The sequence below is a fragment of the Glycine max genome, chromosome 1 (genome assembly GCF_000004515.6).
Source record: "Glycine max cultivar Williams 82 chromosome 1, Glycine_max_v4.0, whole genome shotgun sequence".
NCBI lineage: Eukaryota > Viridiplantae > Streptophyta > Magnoliopsida > Fabales > Fabaceae > Glycine > Glycine max.
In genome coordinates this window covers 57626473-57648191 of record NC_016088.4, presented here as the reverse complement: position 1 = coordinate 57648191, position 21719 = coordinate 57626473, and the positions used below count along the sequence as shown (strand labels likewise).

At 34.1% G+C, this 21719-nt stretch overlaps 3 protein-coding genes across 5 annotated transcripts in view; 2 read left to right on the top strand and 1 right to left on the bottom strand.

Annotated features, from left to right (window-relative positions):
• The first annotated feature begins 1107 nt into the window (after nucleotides 1-1107).
• LOC100818502 (probable zinc metallopeptidase EGY3, chloroplastic) lies at nucleotides 1108-5231 on the top strand. 3 transcript variants are annotated; one of them, XM_041017622.1, is made up of 7 exons: nucleotides 1150-1736; nucleotides 1819-2016; nucleotides 2495-2719; nucleotides 3176-3414; nucleotides 3853-4007; nucleotides 4420-4766; nucleotides 5098-5211. In XM_041017622.1, the coding sequence occupies exons 1-6, from the start codon at nucleotides 1296-1298 to the stop codon at nucleotides 4755-4757; spliced, it is 1596 nt and encodes a 531-aa protein (XP_040873556.1). In that variant the 5' UTR covers nucleotides 1150-1295; the 3' UTR covers nucleotides 4758-4766; nucleotides 5098-5211. The 3 variants fall into 3 exon arrangements, with proteins under 3 accessions (XP_003516765.1, XP_040873556.1, XP_006573898.1); XM_006573835.4 differs by having other exon boundaries at nucleotides 1151-1736; nucleotides 5095-5231; XM_003516717.5 differs by lacking the exon at nucleotides 5098-5211 and having other exon boundaries at nucleotides 1108-1736; nucleotides 4420-4903.
• Nucleotides 5076-7408, top strand: LOC100817442 (protein SHORT HYPOCOTYL IN WHITE LIGHT 1). Its single transcript, XM_003517545.4, has 4 exons — nucleotides 5076-5231; nucleotides 5297-5482; nucleotides 5565-5630; nucleotides 6892-7408. The coding sequence occupies exons 1-4, from the start codon at nucleotides 5076-5078 to the stop codon at nucleotides 7042-7044; spliced, it is 561 nt and encodes a 186-aa protein (XP_003517593.1). The 3' UTR covers nucleotides 7045-7408.
• A 4319-nt stretch (nucleotides 7409-11727) lies between these two features.
• The window catches only part of LOC100816558 (serine/threonine-protein kinase TOR), a 46788-nt gene continuing 36796 nt past the window's right edge, over nucleotides 11728-21719 (bottom strand). Inside the window, exons 42-57 of the mRNA XM_003517543.5 lie at nucleotides 18856-19062; nucleotides 17946-18059; nucleotides 17666-17869; nucleotides 17433-17513; nucleotides 16723-16797; nucleotides 16578-16644; nucleotides 16336-16496; nucleotides 16040-16213; nucleotides 15756-15884; nucleotides 15586-15669; nucleotides 14432-14493; nucleotides 14279-14351; nucleotides 14059-14193; nucleotides 12961-13134; nucleotides 12622-12887; nucleotides 11728-12118 (exon numbers count right to left, since the gene is read on the bottom strand). Of these exons, the coding sequence (XP_003517591.1) occupies nucleotides 12100-12118; nucleotides 12622-12887; nucleotides 12961-13134; nucleotides 14059-14193; nucleotides 14279-14351; nucleotides 14432-14493; nucleotides 15586-15669; nucleotides 15756-15884; nucleotides 16040-16213; nucleotides 16336-16496; nucleotides 16578-16644; nucleotides 16723-16797; nucleotides 17433-17513; nucleotides 17666-17869; nucleotides 17946-18059; nucleotides 18856-19062 (2025 nt within the window). The 3' untranslated portion in view covers nucleotides 11728-12099. The remainder of the gene's footprint in view (nucleotides 12119-12621; nucleotides 12888-12960; nucleotides 13135-14058; nucleotides 14194-14278; nucleotides 14352-14431; nucleotides 14494-15585; nucleotides 15670-15755; nucleotides 15885-16039; nucleotides 16214-16335; nucleotides 16497-16577; nucleotides 16645-16722; nucleotides 16798-17432; nucleotides 17514-17665; nucleotides 17870-17945; nucleotides 18060-18855; nucleotides 19063-21719) is intronic.

The following is a 21719-nucleotide window of genomic DNA, read 5'->3' as shown; positions in this document are numbered from 1 at the left end:
AGGCTGGTTCCGTTCAAGATTTAACAATATTAACTTTGTATCTATGTTGCACTATGCTCGCTATATTTTAGTAGTTCCAAGTTCGTGTATATATATATATATATATATATATATATATATATATATATATATATATAAAATAGAGAATAGAGAAATCAAATCACATCTCATTTGATTCAGGAGAATGTTGAATTATTCTAAACTCTCTAAACTCTTTATATTGTCTTCGATTTTTATAAATAAAATAAATTATCAATCTCATTTAGTTATTTATATTTCTTCTTTGGTGTCCCTTTATTAAATAATAATGTATGGATAAAAAAATATAAGAATATTATTGGTTTTAAAAGATTAATCTCATATTTTTTAAATTAAAGAAATGGGAAAAATAAAATAATCCTAAACATGCCATTTAAATCCCCTAAAATATGTAAAACTTTTATTTATGTACATCATGTTTTCAATGTTTTAGTCTAAAAAGCTGAGAGAGAGATAGAGGGAGATGAATTTTTTAAGAGAAAACATTTGATAAACATCCTATATGATACATCTAGAGATAGAAAAAAAAAAGAAAAAGAAATATAAATATAATAAGGTTTATGATGTGATTGAAAGAGAATTAAAAAAAAATGAAATGTGTTGATCAGATATTTAAGATGAAAAGAAATTCATGTATGATTATTATTTCTAAAGAATGGTAAGATCAAACTTTGTATGTATCTTGAAAGTGCATGTCCCAAGCCCAAGCTCAACTTAACAAGCATTAAGGAGTTTAGCTGATTAAATAAAACATTGAGGAGTGATCATAACCTCGTAGGTGATTCAAACATAATAGCAGAAGTCATTTCAGCTGAAAGTAACTTGGGTTACTCCCTAACTCACTGCCATTCTCTTCTGAACTAAATGGTCCTTGTAAGTTGTATTTTTGAATTTAGAGAATGATGTAGAACATAAATGTAAAAAACAAAATATTTACTGTAATTTTAAAAATGTGCACAGTTCATTTAAATTCTAAGTAGCTTAGATTATTAGTAGTTTAAAAATATCTTATTTGGGGGTTGGGTGGAGGGGTATTAAATGGTATGTTTGGGTCTTTTGGGACGAGACCAGGTGGCAGGATGTTATCCGAGGACACACGGCGTGCGGAGAAGAGAAGAGGCGACTGTGGGGCCTTGTCTTGTCTTCCACTTTCAAATGCTAACTTCTCCAAACTTCTCGAGTGAGAGTGAACTTTCTCACAACCCATAACAAGTACTCATCCATCCACCCATGATGACATTGATCGTTTCTTTCCAATGGCAACTCTCTCAGCTCTTTCCTTCACAAACACCATCAGGACTTTCCCACTACACACCCACCGTCTCTCTTTTTCTTTCAGCTCCAAACTCACGTGCAGCAGGTCCTCTCTCAAAGACGACCAACAAACTGACTCTTGTTCCTCTAATACTACCACGGTTTCTGTTGCACCCGAAAACGATTCTGAGACCCAGCAGCAGGAAATGGATTGGAAGAGCGACGAGGAGTTTAAGAAGTTCATGGGCAACCCTTCCATCGAAGCCGCTATAAAGCTCGAGAAGAAGAGGGCTGACAGAAAGCTCAAGCAGCTTGACAGAGAAACCACCAACACTAACCCTCTTTTCGCCCTCTTCAACAACTTGGTGCGTGATAACTTGCTCAATGAAAAGGAGAGGCTGCAAAAAGCTGAACAAACTTTCCAGGCTCTTGATCTTAACCAGGTCACCTCGCCTCATTCCACTCCCATCACTATTCATTTCCACTCTATTCTATTACTAATTTTATTTGTCTGGCGTTATGCAGTTAAAGAGTTGCTTTGGATTTGACACCTTCTTCGCTACCGATGTTCGAAGATTTGGAGATGGAGGCATTTTCATTGGCAATTTGAGGAAACCCATCGATGACGTCATTCCCAAGTTGGAGAAGAAGCTCTCTGAAGCAGCAGGGCGAGAGGTCGTCGTCTGGTTCATGGAAGAAAAAGCAAATGACATTACCAAACAGGTACTTACTTTCCTATCAATTTCACACAGTTTGCAACCTATGTTATACACTCTGCCAAGTGCTAACCATTTCGTTGTTTTTGAATTCTTTTTTTCTTTGTGAGTTTTGCAGTTCTATTACGTGAACTCTCACCGTTACATGTTATACGTACTTAAATTGCAAAATTTCTAGATTATTTGCCAACTGCAGTGGATGGATCACTTCTATCTTTTAATTTAAACAATGGAAGAATCTTCAGAGGAAAATACTTGGATTGCTTAGTGTTCCGAATTGTTAATGTTTTTCAGTTAAAGGCACACATCATGTGCTCATGTCACATATACTTGATTTGATTCATTACGAGCACTCATGTCTCAAATAATGCTCCTTTATCATCGTCGTACTGGCTTTGTCTGTTTCTTTCTTACATAGCCTAAAAGAAAATGTTGTTAAGATGCTTTTGCTAGAATGACTATTACTAAAACTAACGTCCATTCAGGCTTGTGTGGTGCAACCCAAAGCAGAAATGGATCTCCAATTTGAGTCAACTAAGCTGAGTACTCCTTTGGGCTATTTTAGTGCTATTGCATTAGCAGTTACTACCTTTGGAACAGTTGCTTTGATGAGTGGCTTCTTCCTTAAACCCAATGCTACATTTGATGACTATCTAGCTGATGCTGTGCCTCTGTTTGGTGGCTTCTTATTTATTCTGGGAGTTTCTGAGGTATGTTATATTTCAAGATTTCCACCAAACACGTTAGTTTATTCCATATTATATCATGTTCTGATTCTGACTTACTGTGCCCTTATTTATTATCCTCTAAGTAACAAGTAACGTGTTTATGTTTTCTAAGCAAGAAACTGCACACAAAAAGCCTAAAGTGAATTTGAAAAAGTTTTCTTTGTAGATGCTGTTGTATTTTACAGGATAGACGGTATTATCTATAAGGGACAATGTGACAGTTGCTCAATTTCCTATTTTTGAGTTTTTTAGTGGTTTAATAGACAATATCCAACACAAGCCTGAATGTGACAGTTGCTCAATTTCCTATATTTGTGTATTCATGCAAATTATCTCGGAGATTTTTTTTGTGGCCACTGTTTTTGCAACTGTATTACATGCATGATAGTCATATTTGACGTTCCATGGCTGACTGGCTGTATTCTTTTCATTATGTAGATAACCACCAGGGTAACAGCAGCCCATTATGGTGTTAAGCTCAGCCCTTCTTTCCTGGTGCCATCAAATTGGACAGGTTGCTTAGGAGTGATGAATAATTATGAGTCACTCCTCCCAAACAAGAAAGCTCTTTTTGATATTCCTGTAGCCCGTACTGCTAGTGCATATTTAACTTCACTACTGCTTGCTGTTGCTGCATTTGTGGCTGATGGAAGCTTTAATGGGGGCGATAATGCATTGTAAGTGCTGTATATAATACCTTCTCGAGAAGCACTGCTCTTTCCTATTAATGTTTTTTCTTTGGTTAATGACTCAATGAGAAAAGGAAGGGAAACTAAGCTTAATATTTAAGTGAGCATTGTTTGCCAGAAACAGAACCATAAACTTATAATCTACACGATATCTTTAAATTATTGAGTTTATATAAGTTGAAGATTACATAAATTTATAAGGTTGTACTGAGATATGTTGGAGTATAGCATTGGCCATAGAAGTTTCTGTACATTACAATTTACAGTAACAATAATAATAATAATACTATAATATGGCCAGCATGCACAATGGACATCGTTGTCTGATATTGGCATACAAGTTCTATGCATTACTGTTACAGCCAAGCAACATGCTTGGTGGACATTATTTTTCATGTTTATAACTTATTGCATATTTGTTTTCAGGTATGTACGGCCTCAATTTTTCTATAACAACCCCTTGCTTTCTTTCATCCAATATGTTATTGGACCTTACACAGATGATCTTGGAAATGTATTACCTTATGCAGTGGAAGGTGTTGGAGTTCCTGTTGATCCACTTGCATTTGCTGGGCTTTTAGGTGGGTTTTTTGAGATTTCTATCTTTGTTCCTCCTTTTTGACAATAATGATTCAATGTACAATACAAGTCTACATTCTATAGAACCTAAGATCTAATAATTTTATAATGTCCGGGCTACTTGTTTGACTGAAGCTGGCATTGATCCAGGTTTAATGGCATTTGTTAAAATTAATTAAGGTCATGAGTACGGTAAATTGGATGATTCATGAATTTTCATTTCTAGCGAAACTAGCAACTATTTGTAATCTTACCGCAGCATTGATTTTTAACAAGTATTTCCTTGCCAAATGCCTTGGCCAGAAGTTGTAGGGGAATGAAAACAACATATTTTGTTTCTTTTATTGGGGGAAAAAACGGTTGGATAATACCATTGGGGATGTTAGATGGCTAAAGAATTTGATGCTTATGCAGGGATGGTGGTGACTTCTTTGAACATGTTGCCGTGTGGGAGGCTAGAAGGAGGTCGCATTGCTCAAGCCATGTTTGGAAGAAGCACTGCCATGCTGTTATCGTTTGCCACTTCATTGTTACTCGGTGTTGGTGGGCTCAGTGGGAGTGTTCTGTGTTTGGCATGGGGATTGTTTGCAACCTTCTTTCGGGGCGGAGAAGAAATACCTGCAAAAGACGAGATCAGCCCTATAGGGGAAAGCAGATATGCTTGGGGCATTGTCCTTGGCCTCATCTGCTTTCTCACACTTTTCCCTAATGGAGGAGGAACATTCTCCAGTGCTCCATTTTTCAGGGGGTGAATTCTAAATGTAATAATTGTATCTCTGCTCACTAGAACTATAAATTTATAGTAATGGTTAGTTCAGTTGGCGTGTTTGTCATAGTTGTAATTGTAATTATAAGTTGCATGAAGTGCGAGAAAAATAAGAATTTATTCTTCTTATTACTTTGATAAATGCATAAATTATTAGTATACTTGAAGGATGCGAGAACATAGTGGAAGGATGAGTGGAGGTGTAAGAAATGCTTTACTTTAAACATACTCCATATATAAATAAAATAAAAATGCGACAGCATAGTATTTGTTGTTGTTATGGTTTGAGGTTGTATTCGAAATTATGACATTGACATTCTCAGTAGTGACAAATCTTCCATTATTTGGCGGCTCACTTACTCTTAATTCTGAGCTTCGTCTTCGTGCTTGCCGAATCGCCCTTTCTACTCATGACGCCTTTAATCGTAGTCAACGCGTCTCCAATTTCTGTGTTTCTGAGGTGCGTGCATCTATTTTCCATCCATCAATTTCGTTGGGTTGTGATTACAATCTAATTTGTTGCAGGGTCGCAGGAGGAATTTAGCCCATGATCCTCGCACGTGGATGCATCCAATGAGCGACGATGACGACGATGAGGATCGGACTTTGGACCTATTGGTGAGGTTCTTTCAGAATGTGTTCAAGAAGGTGTCAAAGAGAGCCAGGAAAGCAGTTAGATCCGTTCTCCCTCTTCCCATCTCCTCCCATTTGGTACTATGCTGTTCTCTTCTTCCATATAGGAAGTCTGAACTGGATGGATTCAACATCTCTTTATCTTTTTTAATCAATACAGGTCGGATTTTCTGTCAATGGGATCCTGCTTCTCGCATTCTTGTGGATTCTCAAGGCATTTCTTCAGGTATTTTTTTCATTCATCATCATTCCTGAATGCCATTTCTACGTTTTTTCATTTTTTTTTCTGAGCACAGGCTTATTTCTTTTGGGTATTTTATTATGATTGTGGAGACCTGCATGATTATAGATTTATAGTTATAAGATTGTTACATTCGATACGATAGCATTTAGTGAGTTTAACCTGTTTTCGACATTTTTTTTCCAAGCTTTTTATTACTGACTGAGTAGAAAATGGTTCTACAAGATCTTTAGGCTTCTACTGTTCAAAGCATCATAGAAAGAACATGAGAATCCACAAACGATGGGATCCATTTGTAGAAGGGTGCACAAGGTTCGTCTGAGTAGGGTCGTGTTTACACAGTCTTGTGCCCTTGTGGAAAAGCTGTTTTTGTGTCTAAAACCAACGGCATGGTCTTTAAAGCAACAAACCTACTCTTACATTACAAGGTCAATGGAGTTAATTTGTCCTGTACTTGAAATTTAGGTTTGGTTTGCGAAAAGAAAAGATCATTCTCAGGTTTCAGTGATTTATTCAAATGAGTTAATTAAAAAATATTAAGATTTAGCTCAACCTGCTTATAACTTGATTATATTCTTTCTCTTTATCAAATCTCTTCTCAGAGTATTTTTTTTTTTGGTAGACATTTTCATGCTAGAAGGTGAAGTAAGAAAGAAAAAGGAGACTAAGAATATTTGAGCACTAATTAGGTAATTATAATTCTCTACATAGAACTGCACTTTGCTAAGTAACAGACTTACATGGACTGTTTTATTATCTATATACCCTTTCTTATATAAATTAATACTTTTGTCATTACAACTCTGCGCGTGCGCGTGCACGCAAGAGTTATTTACAAGCTTTTAACGTTAAACATATAAATCCTAAGTTTGACTCATCTATTTAGTTGAGTTCAGAGTCCAAGCTTGAATTTATTTTGTAAAGCAAACAAGGTTGATTCTGCATGGAAAAAGCCGAGTTTGAACAGTTCATGAATAGTTTTCTTTCTAGAAAAAATGACTAGGCGGGATACATATGGTTCAGTTATCTCGGTGCTAAATTGATGTCTAAAATGTAACACTAGGTTATGCAGGCAGTATTTGTCAAAATGTAACGGTAATCATTTTTCCAGTTGGTATTTGGCAGGGAGTGAAAAATGGATTTATTCTTGTTCTGGACTCTTAGTTGCTTAGGATTTTGGCTTTGCACTACCCGGAATATCTATTTACCATTTTGGTACTGATGCATTTAGTATAATCCAATGCAGGTGTTATGCACACTTGGAAGTGTAGTGTTTGTAAGCATCTTATTAATCCGTGGGATATGGTCTGGTGTTAGTTTTTTACAAGAAAGCGGACACCAAAAAATGGATGAGCTAGATATGCACAATGCCTGGAATGGTGCGCAGTCCATGACTTGAGTACAAACAATCAAGGCTTATTACTACTACTTGTATAGACAGGGAAGTCCAATTGACGAAATAATACTTAGAGAAAACTGTACACTGCTCCTGGAAGCATACCTTGCTGCAATTATGATTGCCTAAGAATTATAAATACGGGAAGCGCTGAACAAGACGACTCCTTTCAAATATTTGTGGTTTGTACGTTTAGAAGCAGTCACTAACTTTACAAGTCCATTCATGATTCATATATATATTTTCACCCTTTTTAGGGCTAATAAAAGGGTGATTCATATGATACCATTAATATCCAATGTAGAACAAATATAGGAATGTTGATGTATCTGTGTTATAGCCAGTAGATTTATGACTTTCTTTGCTAGATGTTATACTCAAGCTCATTATTTTTTTTAAAGATAATATAACTCTAGAAATTAAAATTGTTTCTAAATGCATGAATAGTGAATAACTTAAAAAATACAACAAGAAGGTACAATCCATATGGTAGATAACTGGATTCATTAAATATTTTACAGAAATTCAATTCTTTAGTTATGCTTATGAAAAAAACTTTGTTGAAAGAAATAAAATCTCACTTTAGTGATATTTATGTCTTGAATGTTATTCTCATGACTTTAGGCTATAAGAATATCTTGTTTTTTTTTAAAAAACAAATCTTATATTTTATCGATGACTATTCTTATTATTACTCTTTAGTGGAAATATTTTTTTAATTAAAATTAATAACAACTACATGCTTTTTAATGTTTTTATAAAAGATTGAATTATTTAATTATTTGGTCAATTGATAAGATTTAATTATACAAATTTAATATCTACTATTACATCATTAAAAAAATTAAGAAAACTGGATATATTTTTTTTTTAAAAAAATCTATATTGTTACAAGATGCTAGTATAATTTTTGTCTAAAATGTTTGATATTCTCTTACACAAACAATCCTAATTAAAATAGGATCCAATATTAAATGAGTACTCTTTTCAAAAAGAAGTTCTTGATTCACCATGTCATAGACTAAGACTAATTCTTCTCACTAAATATAATATTTTTTTTTATAGGTTTAAATTTTAAATATATTGATGTATAAAGGTGTTTAAGGTTCTGATAACTCCAACCCAGTTACTTTTGGTTGATTTTTTTTTAAAAGGATTTTGGTAAAATCCAATTTGATCATAGTAAGTCTTGTTCATAAATGAATTGGGTAAATAATGAAATAAAACTTAAACATATAATTCTTTCAAGTTGTATACTTTGTTCTCATTTTTTTGTTCTTAATATTGAGGGAGTGGGAGTGTGTGATTGTATAGTTTGTTTGATTTAGTTTTTTTTTTTTTTTTTTTTTTTTTTGTCTTTGGGGATTTTTTTGGTTGTTGTTGTTATGTTTGTAAGGGTGGGTGGGTTGTTGAATTGTATAGTAATAGATTTTGTTGTTTTGCTTGCAGTGTTTGGAACAACTGTCTATCATTAGATTTTATGGTTGTTCAACAAATTGCACTACTGATTTCAGTTTTAGTTTGTAAACTGTTTACTTTTTGGGCTGATGTCAAATTTATTTTATCAGTGTTCGCTTTATTGCATGAATGTTGATAACATTGCAGCAGACCTGCAAGTCAAGACAACAAATTTGCATTCACTTTTATTTTGTATCAGTACTTGTCACTTTTACTGTTTGCTGTTTTCAATTTGTTTTGATGTTTAAATTGCAGCAGACAATAAAATGAACAATTTTATATTCAATTTTACTTGAAACTTGACCGCAAATCTTGTAGTCTTGTTGTAATGTTCCATTTTGGTGCATTGAAATTGATGTTAAATTTTTTTACGTAACAAATTTAGATATTGTATGTAATTATTTTAAAAAGTCTGAAAAATTTGTTCTAGACGTGGAATTCAATTTTTTTAAAAAGTTTTACTGAAAAAATTATTTAACTTTTTAAAAAAATAAAGGTGTATAAGTTGATTTTAATTTATACAATAAATTCATTTTCTAAGTTTTTTATTTCAAATTATCATTATTATATCAAATAAAAAAACGTTGTCTCGTAAAGTAAGAAAAAGTTCTTTTTTTTTTGTTACATTAAATTATTGTTTATTTATTTATTTATATTCCATCTTGCTGTTAAATTTCTTTTGCATTTTATATTTTATTTGTAAGACAAAAACCTTTTCACTTTTATTCCTACGACTAGGAGTACACAAATGGGGGCGGCGCGAGAATAAGGTTGCACAGAACAAACAAACTCTGTTCCTTAATTAATTGGTGAGAAATTAAGAGATTATTATTCTATTCTGAAAGACGTATTGTTTCCTTTATAAAAGATTCTACCATATATGTTTGTTCCTTTGGTGAGCATCAATTACGCCATGCTGACAGCTTGAAAAGGATGGTTGTTCTGAAAGACACTAAATTTATAGTTTTGGAGAAAGGCAGGACAACGGTAGAAGGGCAGAATAGGAAATGCATGGCGCTTGTGGCTGATAAGACAGCAGCTGTTCATATTCAACAATTGGGGAGATGAATGTGATGCTTTTGATTCATTTGTTTAACCAATGGAATATTTTCTTTCCAGAACGGCAACCTTATGCTTAGGGCAGGCAAGAGAAGAGTTTAGCATGCCCTTTGTTGAGACACCAAACATTCATTGGATTCCTAATTTCAACAACTATATCCAGGACTATGTAACATCTTCCCTCCAATTCCCTAACTGATTATGCTTCTCCTGTTCTACTTTTTACAAATTCAATTTCTACTCTATTATTCTGCCTATTCAAGCTATTTTCTTTGGAACTTGGATTAAGATACCATCCATTTCTATGCTGAACTATGCACTGGCAAAATAAATGATATTCTCTACTAGGTTATCCATTTTATTTATTTCAATACGGCCTAAGCAAATGAAACAATAACCAGTAATAAAGTAAACAGTGTTTTTTATATATTCATTTAGCCGTCAAATGCAGATAAAATCACCAAGAAAAATTATTAAGTAGATCAGAATTACATCTTGTTCATAGATTTGATCAATCTATATATGACATGTAGTCTAATTTATCAATTTGAGGAAGAATTAGTGGGACTTGAATATATTATGTTATGTAGAGATTAATTAAGTCCATGATGGTTCTAAAATGATTTCTCATGATAGTAGATGTTTTTAGGGAATTATTTAAAATTTTCTTGGTTTCAGTGACAAAAAAATATCATGTTACACATTTAGAAAGAAAAATGATAATTTACTATACATAGTGAGCTCAATTTGAATATATATATATATATATATATATATATATATATGATAATAGAAATATTATGAGTGACAAAATTCTTCCATTAAATGTATAATGTAATTATATATTTAAGATTAAATTCGAGACCATAACTAAGTTTAAACAATGTCTTACTTGATGGTTAGTTTGTCATTTTCTAAGATAAGAATTTACTCTCTATATATATATTCAAAATTTGGTTTGAAATTTTCTTGTAATTTATCGCTTCACTAAATTTTACAAGCTAAATGTGACGTGAGAATTCACATTTTTTATTTTTATATATAATTCTTTGACTTTATCTTTCAAATGTGTTTTTCTTAATAAAATGCAATATCAATTACCAGGTGTTTGAAAAAATTTTGTAAACGTGAAAAATCACATTCACTTGAAGCAACCTGAAATTTCAGGTTTTTGGATTTTTTTTTTGGCGTGAAAAGACTGAAATTGTGTTTTAAACTTGATTTTAAATCGTACTACACCCTTGTTCCTCTACCATGACTCAATAGTAAGGATGACTACTATTCAAATTATGGTGAATAGTTGGCTAATTTTGCATGCTAAGGTGCACTTCATTTTTCTATTAAATCCGGAAAACTAAAGTCATTAAAATATAACTCGTATAGCAAAATAGTGGATCCAAAATTTATTCGAAACTAACCATAAAAAGAAACAACACTTAAGTGATATATATAATAAGAATAAAATCACGTTATTTAGATAAACTTCTCTATTTATAAAAAAGAAGCACAATAAATTAAATTTCTTCTATAAATAAAAACCAACTTGTATATCTCAGTTTTAAGAAAAAATAAATGAAAAACATTTTTAAAAAATGAAATCTATAAATTAATTTCAACTTATAAAAAAAATTAATTCATCTTATTTTCTTTTCCTATAAATACTTTGAAAAAAGTTTATAAACCATTGTTTTAATATATCCCAATTATTTGATCATTTTTAAGAGTATCTACAGGGTTGTTTATGCGAGTTACTTACAAAGAAGATGCATTATTTTATTGTTCAATTATTTGCCTTAGCATTTCTTACACAGACGTTGCTGCTTAACTATAATTTTATCAATAAAAAGGTACTTTCTAGGCCAACAATCAACAAATAAATGAAAGGAAAGAAAGAGTTAAACACTCATTTTAATAACTTTAGCAAAAATATTGGATGAAAATTAACGTAAATTTACATTAAAAGACATCATGGAAAATAAAAAATTAGCAAAATACTGTAAAAATCATTTCTCAAAGAAAAACAAACGAAAGTGAACTCTAGATTGTAATCACCTCAGCAGATGCATGCATCCTCTTAAAAAGCACCTCAACCGCAAAGTTAAAAGTAAGCACAGCACACATGTAAAGTCAGTAACATACTTTAAATTTCAAGTTATTCGTAGTAAAATCTTTTAAGCATCAGTGTAATAATCATTTATGTGTAGTTTTTCTGCTTTGAATTTAATCCACAACAGCTATTGTCTCATCTGATATCAAACATCGGGTCAAAAAATGCCTTCTCACAACTATGACCCAGTTCCATGTCCATATGTCCATCTTGTAGGGATGTTAACTGAACATATATTACAACACACTCTCCCTAATGGAAAGATGATATTTACAAAGACCCAGTTAAAATGTGTCAGGAGACAAATGACTGTACATATACACAAATTAGAGATGCTAATAGGTGAAAGAGGGAAGGGGGGGCAAAATGGTTGGATCCATGGCAAGTTTTCACTATGTACAGATTATATACAAAATTTACTGCTCCCTTGAGATTTACCAGAAAGGGCACCACCTGAAAAAAGAAGAGAAAAGAGAAATCTAGAAATCATAATTTGCTGAAGATGTGAAAGGTTTATTATCTGTCATGAACCGACTATTTTAAAAGAAAAGCTAAAGCTGTTCGGCAAAGAAACATCAATGGCTTTATACTTTTATATCACAATTCTAACTCGTACCCTCACACGGAAGCCCTATTTCCATGCCATGAACCAATTATCCTAGAATTGGGGGGGCAGCAAGGATACAACTCTAGACCAATTGGTCATAGAAGCCCTATTTCCATTCCATGAACCAATTATCCTAAAAACTTGAGCTGATAGCTGAAGCCATCCGAATGGTTTTATATTATATTTCTAACCAAATTAAAAAATCATGAAAGTTCCTTTTGATCTAATCAAAAAGAGAAAATAAAGGAGGGAGTCAAAGATTGATAAGCCCATTTACCAGAACTCGTGTGTGGGTGGGTGTGTAAAATTTGATGTTTACTCAGAAAATTACTAAGTTAAGAGACCATACCCTACGTAGTTTTGGCACAAATTTTCATGCGAGGAAGCTTGGATTATTAACTTTTGAACTTGCAACTTCACAGATAAAGCATGATCAACTTCACGAGTGTCTCCAGAAATTAAACTGCTATGGTCCACAGCATGCTGAGGGGAGTTGTTTGATACTGAAGAACAAGTTGAAAAATCCCGTCCTGTAAGCTTATTACTCATGCGAGCCATGACAACCACAGCACGTTCATTCAGAACCTCATTAGCATCACCAAGTTGGTTAACAGCCTATATCACAGGTAGATAAAATGAGCACTCATTAATCAAAAGCAAGCAACAAAATAATACAGTATGAAGATACCTGTAGAAGTTCCCTTTCACGGGCACCACGCTGAGGGTGGGGAAGCTCTCTATTCGGGGCAGATTCCTCAGTATTTACAACAGGAGGTACATGATTGCTGGTAAGCATAGACATTTGTGGAACTTCATTGAAGTTAAAAAGACGCCAATTTATGAGAGGATCATGTACAAAGGCCTGAACACAGGAAGAAGAAATAATCAACATATTTATTAAAAAAAATTCCCAACTAGAAACATAAGATGATTTAGAGAAATAATCCCCACATGTTGACCCAATTTAACACCTGTAGTTAGAGAAGTGTTCTTTCAAGAGAAACATAATGATGGTTTTTTTTTTTTTTTTTTATCAGCAAACATAATGATGGTTACCTTACTTTTTTAACCTTGAACAAATCTTTGTAATTGTTCAGCTTGCCCTATTTCTTTCTTCACCTTTCATATATAGTCTTTATGATTATGATTATATAATATCTTTGCAAAGGTACAAAATCTGTGGAAAATTAAAAAAGAAAAACTCCCACTGCTTTTCTGTTTCTTAGATTGGGCTTGCATGAGAAAGGAAAGAAACATATAAAGGCCTTATGTTAGAAATCAAGTATTTATTAAGGGCCAACACTTTGTTAAACCTAACGGTTTTCCTTATAATTTTCCATACACAAATAATTTTAGTCAATTACCTACTACCTGGTACCCACATTAGCGGAAAAACCAAAAGGAGTAGTGCTAAACCTCCATACACTTGTATCAAATGATGTGACAGCCAAATTATAACCACCAAGTCCTCAATTAGATTTTATGAATTAAACAATGAAATTAAAAAATCAAATAATAATAAAAAAAGAAGGCAATATTTTTTACGCATTTTATTTCTTGGCGTTACATTGGATGATATGGCAATGCTCTGCACTGCCACATCAGTTGAGAGAAGAATTTAGGTTCAACATATGGAACATGTAGCATTACTAAACCTAAAATTACTCTCAAGTTAACAATTAGTTTCAAACTTCAATGTAGAATCTGAAATTTACCAGGCTTTCATCATTTGGAATTTCTCAAACTTAGATAACTAGAGAGAGGTTGGAGAGATGTAAATCTATACCTCCATCATGGCCATAACACTATCTTTATTTGTTCGCAAAACTTGCATAACATTTTCACAAGTTGAGCGGAAGTTTCCCTCAATACCACTAACTTCCATGGCTTTCACAAGCATTCTTGTCAAGCGGAAAGGAACCTGAATTGGAACTTGGAAGATAAGATACAATAAAATATTCATAATCCCTATCATTCGAACTTAGGAACGGTTAGCGATTGAGCACCTTCTCCGGGAACTTCTCACGGTTCATTGATGCTTCAAAACAGTCTCCAAAATCTATGTGTAAAATCTTCCCACTGCAGCACATCACAAATATTAGAGGCTTGAAAAAATTTAATTAATGCAAACATAGCAAACTTTCTTTATCACAGGCTACCTAAACCGGTGTAACATAAGATTGCTCGGATGGCGATCACCTAAACCAAGAAGGTAACCAACCTAGCAAAAACACAAGCACTAGTTTAGCCCATAATATACAATAAAAAAACTTCTTCGTACCCCATTGCCCAGAGGCTCTTCGCTATGCGAAGGTATGGGGGAGGGATGTTGTACGCAGCCTTACCCTTGCATATGCAAAGAGGCTATTTCCGGATTCGAACCCATGACCAACAAGTCACCAAGGCACAACTTTACCGCTGCACCAGGGCTCGCCCTCAGCCCATAATATACAATAATTAAATTAAACAATAACAAGAACAGGGAAATATAATTGTGACTGGCAACACATTCAGGATACTATTGCCAGGTATTCATTAGCAAAATGTATGAAGTATATAGAAAATAAATAGCAATCAGCAAAGCACGTCAAAATTTTAGAACTCGTCAATTTCAATGGTTGGTGATAGAATTTGAGAGAAAATGTAAAGTAGATTTTATGATTGATCAGAATTATTAAGCCAAGTTACAATGAGATGTGTCAACTCTATATATAGAGTGACTAACAGAAAACTGACTCTAATAGTTACTAACTAACAAGATTAGTATCTCTAACTACCTGACAGCTCACTGACAACTTGTTGTTGACAACTATGACTAAGTAAAAATCATTACACTTTACTTAGTGGGAATAAGAATACTCTAATAGTAGGGAACTCATGCAAAACAGTAAGATCATATTAGCAATTGAGGAGAAAAATATGTTCATAATAGTGGTTATGCTAGCTTAAAACAGATAGATAGATAGATAGATAGATAGATAGAGGGACAGTAAAAGGTCATCAAGTAATGGTCAAATTTTCACCAGCATACAAAGCGCATGTCCTAGTGGGATAAGGCTTTTATTGTATGCAAAGGCACATGTTCCACCTTTCACAGCCGATTGTAAAGTCAAATGTTTAGAAAAGCTACGTGGAGGAACTTCTTATAAATGCTTTCAAAATAAAATAAAATCAGAACTTCATATAAATAAGAACTTCTGAAAAGCATATGTTCCGCAACCTTGGGCTATGGAACTTAGTGGATTATACGGTATTAAAAAAAATGTGGCAGGCAGATACAAGATAACAGTGCATGCATAGTAAGAACACACACCATGCTCATAACTGCCAAACTCCTCGTATAATTTGTCCTCCTCTCAAGCCATATCTCCGATGTTCGACTTTTCAACCAAAGTACCTATGAGTTGGAATGTTGTGAAACTCCGGGTAAGTATTATGTTATAGAAAACCATATACCAAGTAAAACTTATACAAACATCACACCCTTGCTAGGTCATTTCCTTCTGTATTGTTCAAAGCATGTTCAAACACCTCCACTTTAGCTATAAGAGGCAAATGATCATAATCAGGTGCAAAACTGAGCATGCATTTGTGTTCCTGATTCAAAGTGATCTGTACAAGAAGGATAAAACAATTCAAGCAACTTAAATCATGGAAAATAATCATATTTATGAGTTAACTATACTACATTTAAACCCAATCATTGGTAAGTGAAAGCAACAGGAACTATGGAGAGAAATGGATAGAAGAGGGGATTTCAAACAGACCTTTCTGGCATCTCTATACTCCCGAATAAGATGATGCAAAGTGTCACAATTTGGGACCCATTCAATTAAACCACTGTTTGGAGACAAAGGAATTACAGCATATCGCTCAATAGACAGATCTTTCTCTGCTGTTTTGGGAGAATTCTCAAGGAGAGTATTCACCAAACCAAAAAGCTAGCAAAAGTAATAATAGAATGCTTATTAATTTGTCAAGATGGGCGAACCTAGAGAAAATTTACCAGGTGCCAAATATATACAAACTGCATGCTCAAAGACAACCAGTAGAAAGGAAATACCTGCATAACTCGTTCATCCTGGCGTAAATCCTCATGTCCCTTCAACAAGAAGGCATAATCATCACCATCACTCCCATGAATGGTTAACTTCCTGGGTCGTTGCTTAGATGTTATGACAACAAGTTGGCGTGCAAATGATGCAATTGTAACCACTGGTGCATCTGAAATAAAGATATGGAAGTATTAGTAGACTAAAGGATTGAATCTGATCCAGCATCAAGGAGGTCATAAAACTAATTTACCAGCACGGTATGACCCGGGAACAGCAAGCTCCAAATTGCGGCATTCTAGCAATTCTGGAGAAACAGACTACAAAGAATATGCATAAAATTTAAGGCCCATAACAATGACAAAACGAATGCATGAATGAAAAAGCATTATTCTTACCTCCAAGTCTAAAGTTGTCAGACTTTGAAGTTGTTTATCTATCTTTCTGAAAACATGATAATAGATATCCCAAGCCTGATAAAGAAATTATTAGAAAACTAGCTCCAGGAAGGGAAACTGGAAATTAATTGATTTATTTCTTTGAAATCCAGCATTTCAACAATATTTAAGAATGCAATATTTCTTGGCAATTCCATTTTTCAGAAACCAGTATGGCATAGGAACATCAGCCCCCTTCATTTTTGCTTCAATCTTTTTCACTAGCTTACGGTTTGGACTTTGGATTATAAGGTTTAGGCTCTTTTCAGGCATGTAACTCCTACTACTAATATCAATTTCAATCCTCCAGTAGAGAGTCAGGTTCCTTCTTGACAAAGTTCATTTGGAAATCTTAAGGTCCTGCTATGATTAAGCCTTTCTCCTCATATGTATGTTGTGTTACATTCTAATGGATGTCAATGTGTAAGTATAATATATAAAACGAGGGGACTAAGTCTAATTTTCGAACCAAACAATGTCTAGGTGTAGTTACCACTATCCTCAAAAAGAGTTTAGTGTAATTATCCATTAAAAATAATATGCTCCGTTGTGTACCTAAAGCACATGATCCTTTTACATGTCTCTCATTCCTTTCTCTCTAGACAATATTAATGTGTCCAAATGACCTTCATAATAAGAAATTTGCTACAATTTTGTCCAAATTTTGATACCTGGGTCAGCTCAGCATCTTTCCCAGTTCTCTTATAATTCATACAGCACTCGTAAGCCTCTAATAATTCCTGTCGATAAGCCTGAAATAACAAGGTGCTGGCAAATTAAAATAAAAAAACTTAAAGTGATAACACCAACATAAAAAATTATGATAAATAATACAAGCAAGGTTTCCAAGATTCACAATATACTATAGTGGCTTAAATAAAAACACAAAAGGAGATTATTGCACCTCAATAAATATTCTCTCCTTTATGGTGACGTTGTTTTTCATTGCTCCTTCTTCAAGCATTTCATGCAATGGCTCCAACACATTTAGCATCCCTTCAATATTATGCTCACCAAAATACAAACGGCTAGCTTCTTCCAGTGCCTCATGCCACATTTCATGCCAAAGAATGGCAACTCTGATCAGTTCCTTTGATACAAGTTGCGCCTGTAGACAATGCCAGCTTATGGTTAAAATGACAGGAGTCTAACAAAAGTAATCTTCGGATAGATTATTATCAAACCTGATCCACTAGTACACCACTATGCTGCCGAACTTTGTCAACAACTTCCTGAGCTGCAGCTTTACGTAAGTTGCTTATTGATTTACAGGCCACAAGCAAAGGATACATGAGAGCCTACAGAAGAAATAAAACATAAATAGACCAAAATTAATAACAAATTTGACATCCAAATCATTTAATGTAACATGACCAACGATACATTACAATAAGAAGCATTTAGTAAGTCTGTTAAGTGCTACTCTTTGAGAAGTAACACAATTATTATATCAAGAAGTTGACAATAAAAGGAATTACGAAAATGACAAAATCATGTCATCGCACTACAGACTCCAGATTTGTCAACCAATTAAATTCAGTTCTCATCTTGCCAACTAAAATGCTTATCAACACCTCATTTTTTCTGTTTTTTTAATATTTATTTTTAATTTCATTATTACTTGCAACCGCCACCAGCAAAAATTTCATGTAAGTGTACTTCATTCACTAAGTATTGCAGAATTGAGTTGGGCAAAATTACATTCACCACAGACAAAATTACAACCAAGTGAAACTATCAAACAGGGAAAATTTTAAGCCTTGATTATTATTTGTGAGTACACAAAAGATGAGTGTCAAGAGTTAAACATTAATTTAACTAGCCATCAATAAAATAATTGATAATATTTGCAGCAATAAAAGGAGCAAACCCGTGATTGAATTACATACCACCCTAACTCTCAAGTCTTGGTGAAAAAAAAATTCATATAAATATAGCCAACCAAAAACTGAAATTCATCCAAACATAAAAAAACGTGTTGCTTCCACATGTTCACAATATCTTCAGTTCTCAGAAGTGAACAACTACAAAGTGATACTTGTAAGAAATTCACAAATAGAAACAAGTCCAAGTTCAACAATATTACACACATACCTGTGGATGATTTTGCCCAATCCGAACCAAAAGTGACTGTATCAACTCTCTCACAGCATGGTTATTAGAGTGTATCCTGGCAATTATTTGAGGTAGAACTACTAGCCAAGTATTGATGTTAACTAGGGAAAATCCTTTCTTTAGGGCCATTTGTACTTCTGCTGTAGCTCCATGGTTGAACCATAATGTCAAAAGTCGAAGAATATCCTGCAGCCAATGTGACATAAAGTTTCATATTCACAGGAAGCAGACTAGCATATTCCAATTGGATTGCATGCAAGAAAGACATACCAAAAGTGCAGTTATTAAAAAAGTAAATTGCAAAAAATATAATTTTCCAAGAATTGCACCATTGAATACAAATCCATTTTTTTATTCGATATTTCAAAAATGTCTCAGGAAAAGGAAGAACTAAGAAATAAGAAAATTAAAATTATTGATGTGTTTTCTGCCTATTTTTAATGTGCATTTGGTTAAGCTTGAAAAAGTTCTTTGATTATATAACTTTTTTTTGGAGTTTTTTCCCCCCAAAAAGCTACTTTTTTACTTTCGAGAAAAGCACCAAATACGCTTTTTCTTGTATGTTTGCTTTTCTTTTCTTTTTTAATAAGAAACACCTAGTGAGACAAGGCTTTGTTGTTGTCATTAATTAGTTGGTTAGTTATTTTAGGCTAAAATATTCATTTTTCGTCGCTACGAAATTTTATATTTTTTAGTCCTCCTAAAATTGATACATACAACTTTTTGGCTTGGAAATAGGTTTGGTTAATAATCATACCTACGTGGCTAATGAGTATCCACCTAAGCTACTGGGTGTCAACAGGTGTCACAAGTTGAGTGGCTGTATTTTTGGCATGCAGTAAGTGCAATCATGTGTTTCTGAAGTGCTCCCCGAGAGCAAGTTGTGCTAAAAATGGAAGTTCCTCCAATGGAGGTGGCTCGAGTTCCTTCGAGTGGATTTGGTGGACGCTTCTTGTTCCTTCTAATGGACTGCACTGTAGCATTTGGAGCGAAGATTCATGGTGGCGGGGCTACCAAACAAGTCGCGGTTATTGGCACAGAATCTGTGACCTTAGGGGCTTGGATCAGTGTTCTTCCACCATGGGTGGTGCATGGATTTGTGCTTTGGCTTTTTTCCTTTTTCCTCTTTGAGGAAACGAAAATGTGTGCTTGAATCCAAAAAAAATTTAAATGAAAATTCAAAAACCTGGTTGCAAAAATCCTGTTTTTTTATACATTTTCCCGGCAACACATTTTTTTCTACTGGGTGTCAACAGGTGTCACAAGTTGATTTGCAATTGACACTGGTTTTTTGTGCAGAACTATTATAAATACTAGTTAAAAACTGGCACTCCGTGTATTAAAGTATGATGGTGAGTCTGTAAGTGCAGCAGTTATTCAACTGCTTGCACTGAATTAGTTTTAGATATTGTGTTTCTGTTATTCAACACTTGAGTCTATATAAACACAGTTGTATCATCTCTTTCGTTGGTTAAATGAAAGTCCCTGTTGCATATATGTGTTGTTTTGTGTATGGTAGCTTAGGGGGTGTTTGATTTGCTTGTTTTCTGTTTTCATTTTCACTGGAAATAGAAAATGGTGATGGAAATGTGTTTGATTGAATTTTTGTTTTCATTTTCAGTGAAAATATTTTCCCAAATGAACCAAAAATTGGAAACAACAAAATCTCGTTTTCAGTGTTTTCAGTTGAAACCAGGAACCTCATTTTGGGTAAAATGAAAACGCGGTGGCAAGGAATGCAATTTTAAACAACAACAACGCCTTATCCCACTAGGTGGGGTCGGCTACATGGATCAACTTCCGCCATAATGTTCTATCAAGTACCATACTTCTATCCAAATCATTAAGTTCAAGGAATGCAATTTTAAGCAAATCTAAAAATACATTTCCTTTTGAAAACGCATTTTCAGTGTTTTTATTTCTTGAAAGCAGAAAACAAGAAGTCAAACCAAATATGTTTTCAGAATTCTAATCTTTTGAAAATGAAAACAGGTTTCAGAAAATGAAAACAAGAAATGTAAACAGAAAATGAAAATGCAAACGAAACACACCCTTAGTTATTTAGCTTTATTCAGAAGACAGCAGGGGTTAGGTCATTGTGTCAGCTGTCTCTCTCCTACTTTTTGTATCTTTTATATATACATATATATATATGTTATTTGAAAGCAATAAAGATAAGTTAGTGAGTGAAAATTTCCTCATATTGAAATGTCAAAATAGGCAAGCTATCTTCCGATTATTTTAGTTTTTTTAGAGAACGAATCGGGAGACATTACGAAATTTTTTCAAATAGAAATAAGAAAAAGTATAAGTATGCAAATGAATCTGTCTTGATTCTTTTTTTTACCGTCCGTCTGCCTCTGTCTCCGACCGCCATTTTCTCCGTCGAGACTAGGGTTGGGTGCGCGTCGAGGAGCACGACTCACCCCTGCAAGTCGCGTGGCCAGAAGGTCAACCACGTGCCGCCGCAGGCCAACGTCAACTCTGGCGTGTGACCGCCACGTGCCGCCTTCCCGTTGCCGGAATCACGTCGGACCAGCGTCAATCTGTTCGTCGGCCTCCCCTGAGTGCGTTTCAGCCTTCGGTTTTCAGTGTTGACACTTGGAACGTGTCAGTCTTGTGCTTCCTTCCTTTTCTCTCCATTAGGGTTTCGTCTTTTTGATTAGAAATGGCTTCTTCCGACCCTGTGTTCTCCTTCAATTGAAAGAATTATTTGTCTTGGTCTGCTTCAGTGGAGCTGTGGTTTATCGGTCAAGGGTACCATGACCACTTGGAGAAAGGTGTTGATGCTGTTTCAAACGATGAGACCTGAATGGGAAAAGCTTGATTATCAACTCTGCGTT

Coding starts and splice junctions, on each gene's coding strand:
- LOC100818502 (XM_006573835.4), top strand. CDS start 1,296: ATGGCAACTCTCTCAGCTCTTTCCTTCACAAACACCATCAGGACTTTC. Junction 2,017..2,494: donor CAAATGACATTACCAAACAG/GTACTTACTTTC, acceptor ACGTCCATTCAG/GCTTGTGTGGTGCAACCCAA. Junction 2,720..3,175: donor TTATTCTGGGAGTTTCTGAG/GTATGTTATATT, acceptor TTCATTATGTAG/ATAACCACCAGGGTAACAGC.
- LOC100817442 (XM_003517545.4), top strand. CDS start 5,076: ATGACATTGACATTCTCAGTAGTGACAAATCTTCCATTATTTGGCGGC. Junction 5,232..5,296: donor CCAATTTCTGTGTTTCTGAG/GTGCGTGCATCT, acceptor AATTTGTTGCAG/GGTCGCAGGAGGAATTTAGC. Junction 5,483..5,564: donor TTCCCATCTCCTCCCATTTG/GTACTATGCTGT, acceptor TAATCAATACAG/GTCGGATTTTCTGTCAATGG.